The sequence below is a fragment of the Geospiza fortis genome, unplaced genomic scaffold (genome assembly GCF_000277835.1).
Source record: "Geospiza fortis unplaced genomic scaffold, GeoFor_1.0 scaffold271, whole genome shotgun sequence".
NCBI lineage: Eukaryota > Metazoa > Chordata > Aves > Passeriformes > Thraupidae > Geospiza > Geospiza fortis.
The window spans coordinates 95,713-102,645 of NW_005054405.1; the positions used below are offsets into that span (position 1 = coordinate 95,713).

General features: G+C 41.8%; 1 protein-coding gene across 1 annotated transcript in view; it reads right to left on the reverse strand.

Moving 5' to 3' along the window:
- Positions 1-232: 232 nt before the first annotated feature.
- SYNDIG1 (synapse differentiation inducing 1) overlaps positions 233-6,933 on the reverse strand; it is a 40,994-nt gene continuing 34,293 nt past the window's right edge. The window contains exon 3 of the mRNA XM_005426200.2: positions 233-2,020. Within this exon, the coding sequence (XP_005426257.1) occupies positions 1,862-2,020 (159 nt within the window). The 3' untranslated portion in view covers positions 233-1,861. The remainder of the gene's footprint in view (positions 2,021-6,933) is intronic.

Consider the following 6,933-nt stretch of genomic DNA (forward strand, 5'->3'; position numbering starts at 1 on the left):
ACAATTTGCCATCTAATGTGGATGGAATCCCTGTCTGTGGCAGGGGGGTTAGATCTAAATTATTTTTAAGCTCCCATCCCACTGAAATCATTCTATGGTTCTGTGAATTCCAGGGAGAGCATGAGATGGTGCATACAAGCACCTCCCAAGGTAGCTGGACTGGGTGTCCTGGGCCAAATTTCTCTCAGTCTAAAGCTTCACATCCACCCCAAAAAAAAGTGTGACACAAAGCACCAGTAGCTGTATACCATGTGTTTTAATAAACCGTATAGCTACCAGAAAAATAGGATTGCATGTGTTTGTTCTCCCCCCTCAAAACAAAAGAAGTCAAATTCGAACCAAAATAATGGAAACCTAAAACAAGAGAAAAAAACTTGTCCCAGAGCAAAGATGACACACAATACAGAGTTGGAGGAAAACATCTTTGATGACATCCTGGTTTAAAGAAACCGTGTTTGTAAAATACGAGGCAGCTGAATAAGAAAATGGTCACTGATTTGATTGGTTTTCCCCTCTCTGTGTAAATATATATGCAGCTACATATAAATGTCTATGCTGTTACACCCTGGGGTGGGACGAAATGGTTAGACAAAAAAAAATAGTTGAATGCAGGGAAATCTGTAAGACAAAAAAAACAATTGAGTGTGGGGAGCAAGTAAAGAAGAAAATAAATGTATCATTTCAGTCAGTGAAGGAAAGACAAGGTTCAATTCCCCTACAATTCACCACTGCTCTGCTTATTGGGGAACAGGCTTGTCTCTCCATGGCTATGCCGTGTCCCTGATGCACAGCTGAGCTGTGAGCTTCTGATCTGAGTGGTATTCACTGGTCTGTGTATGAGCAGGACCCCAGAAATGTATGAAGCATTCCTTTCTCTGGTTAATTCCCATGCTTTACCGTGATTTTTTTTTTTAATTAAAAACTTATTAGTATTTCGGTTTGCGTTTTTTCCCCAGGTTTCTTGCACTGACTGCTGTGCAGGTCTCCACAGTGAGGTGGAGCAGCCCAGATGAGCAATAATGCCACAGTAAAGTGCTGTTATCACAATGTGACTGGATGGAGGAATTAATTTTACAACGGGTCTCACGTTACTTCGAAATTGTACTCTGTCTGCAGAGCCGAGTCATGCAGTGACAACCTCAGCTGTTCCTCACTGAGTGGGCCTGTGGGGCACACCTTGATCCAAAAACAAGGAAAGGAAGCAAAAATGTTTTTAATTTCCTTTTCTCCTTCCATGGAAACTTACCCCCAACAAGAAGAGTAGGCAATACTTACTCTACACTGAGGTGTCTGATTCCCTCTTAAGCCAATGAGCCCTGCATTCAAAAGACAAAACAAGCCATGCTCTTCCTCTTGTTTTTATATTGCTCTTTCAGAGAACCAGTCGCTGTCCGTGCTTTCCCAGATCTCAGTGCCGTGCTTAACAAGCAAATTAAGCACAAGCTCATGCTGGCTGCAAAGTTCAGGTGACCAAGAAGGTAATAAGAGAACAGCTCAATTTGCCAGATGCTTGTAAACACCATATTGAAAAGAAGGCAAAGGCAAAACACCCTTCTCCACACTTCCCCCGTTTCCCTTCCTTTTATTTTTTTCTTCTTTTCATTCTTTGTCTCTCTTTTGCTCTTTCTTTCCCTTTTTTGTCCAGGGGTTGATGAAGATAAGCAAGACTTGTGCATCACAAATGGTGAAACTCCCCCCAGCCCCTCCAGCTTCCCACCCTACAACAATGCACAAGCCCCTCTCATCCTGTACCTGCCCCCAAAAGTGTCTGTCTGTTTTTGGAAAACCGCTCAGTCTGATGTGCTGGGGACTCCTGCTGTGCAGGAGCTGGCTTGGCTGGTTCTTCCCCCTTTCCTGAGGCTCATAGATGGTTGTTTTTTGACAGGTAGGCAATAAGAGCCACAGCTACCCCGACGTAGATGCCAGTTCCAATTGTGATGGACAGGACAGCCAGGAAGAGAGCTCGCCGGGAGCTGGAGCTCGCGTGGTGGAAATCCCCCTTGGCCACTGCTTTGTTTGTCTGCAAGAGATACAACAACAACAACAACAACGGATATTTATTTGTTTTACCTGGTGAAATAAAGGGGTGACTCTAATTTCTTGGCTGAAACAGGATCCTGGGAGCTGACAGGTTAAACTGGTGGGCAATCAGACATTTTTTAGTCAAATGAGGTCGTCTGCACAATTGAGACGGTGATGGAACCAGCAGCATCTCAAAGGACAGTGTCATTTTTGTAGACCATGGTGTGGTAACAAGCAGGGACACCAGTAAGAGATCTGTCAGCTACAAGACAGGTCTTGTATAAGCAAATGAGCTCCTTAAGTTCTGAGACATTCTTTGTTCCCTCATTACAACGAGTGAGGAAACCTCAATGTTGTAATTGTGTCTCCACAAATGATCGATGTGCTGGGACACTTTCTTCTTCAGAGCCATCTACTACTCTATTTTTGACTTCGGATTTTTTGTTTTGTTTTGTTTTCATTTTTTGTTTAGGTTTTTGTTTGGTTTTTTGTTTGTTTGTTTTGGTTCTTATTTTATGTTTTTGCTGCTCAGACCAATCTGCAGCAGCCAAATGACAAGCTTCCACACATTAAAAAAGCCCCCAAAAAACCTCAATGACTTTATTAGGAGAACTGTCTCTTCTCATTCATCAACCTAATTTTTTAAGCATAATGCTTTATGAATATTTCAGGCAGAAACAATATCAAACAATACAGGCGAGGCTGCAGGCTGGAGGGAGCTGTTTCAAAGCAGCAAGATAGAAATAACACAGGTTTGCACACCTTTGGTTTAGGTGGGGAAAACATCCTACTCACTCTGCAAAGTCTCTCTGCAGGGTAACCAAAGATTTCATGATCTCCTAGTCTGAAACCACCAAAGACTCAAAAGAAGATTCCTTTTTAAAAAAACGCTAGGGTCTTTTGGGATCATGTTAGTCATCATCAACTCTTAAAAGTGCTGGCAAGAAAAGCAGGAAAAGCTTTAGAAAGAGCTGGTCCTTCAGCTCCCCTCAGAGATTTTCCTCATGCACCTGCTGCCCACCACAGACCAATCTGGAAGGTTCCTGTTTACTGAAGTTGGACTGAGACAAATGCCCAGCAATGAACATAACAGAACTTTTGGATAAACCAAGGTTGGACCCCCCAGAATGAAGGGAAATTTTAAAAATGATAGAACATTTTCAAATTGGCATTTCTGAAATGTCACTTTATGTAATGGAAAAATCTGCAATGTTTGGGTTGACCTCTTTTAAATGAAACTTTGTAAAGTTTTAAACCAGCATTTCTTCACCTAAAAATAGGTGGGAAGTCAAAGCGAAAAGAAACCATTAGTCAAAATGTCAAATAATCTGAAAACTTGACAGTATATCTTGATTGCTTCAATAGAAGAGGTTGGATTTACCAAAAATAATGAGTTGAAAGACCCAAAAGGATTCAGAAGGCTGATCTTTCAAATTCTAGTAGCCTTTTTGCTGATAGGATCTTCAGTGCAGCAACAACCCTGCTCAAAAAGAACAGGGTTTTTTACTTGGTGAACTCTTTGAGGACAGCCCTGACCTTTGTGAAAGGATTGGATCTATGGTGAAAACCCAGTTTCTTGCTAAAATGTTCACCCAGCCAAAACCATATATCTTGTATTAGTCATGTGCTGCCATGAAGTTTTTTAATTATGCAGCTCCAGACATTATGATAAAAAGTGATTTTGCTTGGGGAACACACCCGCGCCTTCACAGAAATTCTAGTTTCCAACAAATTACCTAATCTGAGTGCATTTTTTCCTCTTAACTGAATGCATATTTTGTAATTTAGGAGAATTAAACCCCTCCTATATGAAATTTTAACTGTAGACTCCATTGGTAAGGGCATATGGGAAGGACAAACATTATAGTTCTCCTTTATTCTGGTAAAAAAGATTTACATGGAGATGGAGAAACCAACCACACAGAAACCAGCTTTTGTCTGTAAAAGAGTAATCTGAAGGAATTTGCTTAGTAATAAGAAAATTCTTTGATGCTATTCCTAATTAGCAAAACCCTCACATTACTACTCAACATCATTATATGAAAATGACAGCATTTCTGCAGGTTTAAGCTAAAAGGATCTGAAAATACTTACCAAACAAAATGCAACTAAGGCCAAAAATAATAGTTTAGCGTCTAGCAAATAATGAACAGTTTGTCTTGATTTTCCTTTTTTTTTTTTTTTGAACAGGGATCAGCTCTTTGGTGGTTTTGGTCACTTTGGGAAAGTCCCTTAGTTTTGGGATGAATCCAACCATCCCTTTTCATACCTGACAGAAAGAAATTACATCCTGCTGAGTTTTCCATGAGAGATGTCTGTGCTTTGGCAAAATCCATGAGGTCAAGAAATGTCTTGTGTAGATCAGACAGCCAAATCACACTCAGCTTTTCCATAGCTTTTTCAGCAACATCTGTTTCAGAGAACAGTGTAGCCAGGACTGGTGCAAGAATGAAGACCCACATGCTCTACCAACAAGAGTTTAATTCACTACAGACTCATCCAGCTACTCCAGGTGTCTCAACTTTTTCTAATGCGCTTGAAAGTTGCTGCAAAAGTTAGTGTACTTCCTGAAAAAAATTGTGTTATCTGTGGAGTTCTACAGTACTTCTGTCCACTCACTTCTTCCCTTCCCTGGCAAGGCTGTGGCTGGCAGACAGATGATGGATATAACAATTTAAAGCAGCTTTTGGATAGGAGCAGGGGGCACAAGCTGTGATGAAGGTTGGGTGCTACAAGGCTGAAAACAGGGATTTTTGCAAATACCAGCCACCAATCAATCTTCTCTTTAGAGGCTTTGATAGTAAGCCAGAAAAGTGAGGAGGCATGGGGGAAGAAGGGGTAAGGAGATCTGGAGGTGTTATCTTCTTTTTTTTAAACTAAAATAATGAATGTCTTTTTAAGAAACACTTTCAAGGAACTTCCCTGGAGGTTCAGGTTGAGCTTCTGCAGACCAGATTCAGGGTGTCTCTGGGCTGCAGCTTTTACAGGCCCAGACAAGATGAATAATGTACCTCCAAGCTGCAAGGCTAAAACATTCTGCTGCATCCCACAGTGACTCATATATCATACTCTCAAAATACCTCCTGGTACGCAGTATCTGCAAACAAGAAACACACTGATCGCAATCATTAATCCTGCCTCTTCCCCCCGAGGCTGGAGAGCAGGACTGGCTCCATGCAGGAGGAGAAGAGATTATCCTGACCCCTTTGGTCAGGTGGTGAAAGGATTTCTTTTCACTTCACAGGAACAAAGAGCCAGAAAGGCCAGGGATGTACAGGCTCCATGCAGCCACTGGCCAGATTCTGAGTTTGACTTCTTCAAGTGACATGCAAAAAAAAAAAAAAAAAAGGCACAGAATGAGGAGTAGCTCATACAGATGATTCTTCTGCTCCTGTATCTTCTATGCTTCTTCTAGTCAAACACTCTGTCTCCTCTTTTTAACTTGCCTAAACTTGTACTTTTGCTAATCTCCAATTTTTGGGCAGTAATTCCACCTTCAGGCTTATACCACGTAATGCCACTGATGGTGAGAAAAAGACTCCAGTGCCTTTGCTAAAGACATGGATGGGTAAAGGGTGAAGTCAGGACCTGGCTCTGGACCTTGACAATGACAGCAGGGAGGTGCCAGTCAGCTGGAAAAGCATGGGGCTGACAGACACTCAGCACAGGGACTGGGACATGGCAGGATGGTTGTCAGTCCTGAGGAAAGCATCAAAGGATCTATGCAGTCCAAGCAAACAGCTCCACAGGCAGAAATTATGAACTAAATAAAGGACAAATTGTTCTTTGCTCTGTCAGGTATTTGGAAATTCCATTATGCCCATGGTATAATGGAAAGTTCAGTCTGTGGGGGCAAAGAGCTCTTCCAGAAGCTTCTGTAATTTCAGCTGGAAGGATGGCCCAGGGAATGGACATGAGGCTCAAACAGATGTTTGTCACAGACATCTTTTATGAAAAAACCTTTCCTTAGGACTTTTCCTCCTGAGAAGCTGAGAGGCCTCAGGAACAAAATGTAAACATTGATTATTTGCTGCTGTGGAATGCAACAGGTGGACCTGTGATTGGTCTCATGTGGTTGTTTTTAATTAATGGCCAATCACAGCCCAGCTGGCTCAGACAGAGAGTCCGAGGCAGAGCCTTTGTTATCATTCTTTGCTATTCTATTCTTAGGCAGCCTTCTGATGAAATCCATTCTTCTATTCTTTTAATATAGTTTTAATATAATATATATCATAAAATAATAAATCAGCCTTCTGAAACATGGAGTCAGATCCTCGTCTCTTCCCTCAACCTGAGACCCCTGTGAACACGGTCACAGACCTTCTCCTTCTGGAAATTACTAAGGAAACAATGGGGAGCAGGTGTCACCTGAAATGCAGGTATTTCCAAACACATTCAAGCAGTTTCAGTCCCTCTGTAGTTTAATCTGACCTTTCTTCATCCAACCTTTCAAGTGGCATTTCCTGCATTGTGAGCACCTCCTCCTTTTCCCTGCAATACCATGTTAACTTCCAGCCTTTACATTTTCCTGCCAAGCTCCTGAACAGTGATGTGGCAGGCAAAAAGCAGTGGCCTGAGAAATGGTACTGCTACTGCCACCAAATTAAATGATGCTGAGTTGGTAGAAGGAGACACTGGGAGCAATATTTATCTCTGGAAATCCATGAAAGGTTCAAGAGAATAGAGTGTGAATGAGGGGATGAGGGTGTAAATGAAGACCAGCATGAGTCTGTCTCTTTTTCATGTTCAACTTTCATAAAATCTGTGTTTCGGCCATTGGACCATTTTGGTATCAAAGAATTCTGCTGGAATTTGAAAATATGGCGTAGGCAAAGACATGATTCAGCCCCTGGCTGGTGTTGCCTGTGGCATTTGATTGTGTCTCTGAGCAGAGATAAAACTACACATGTT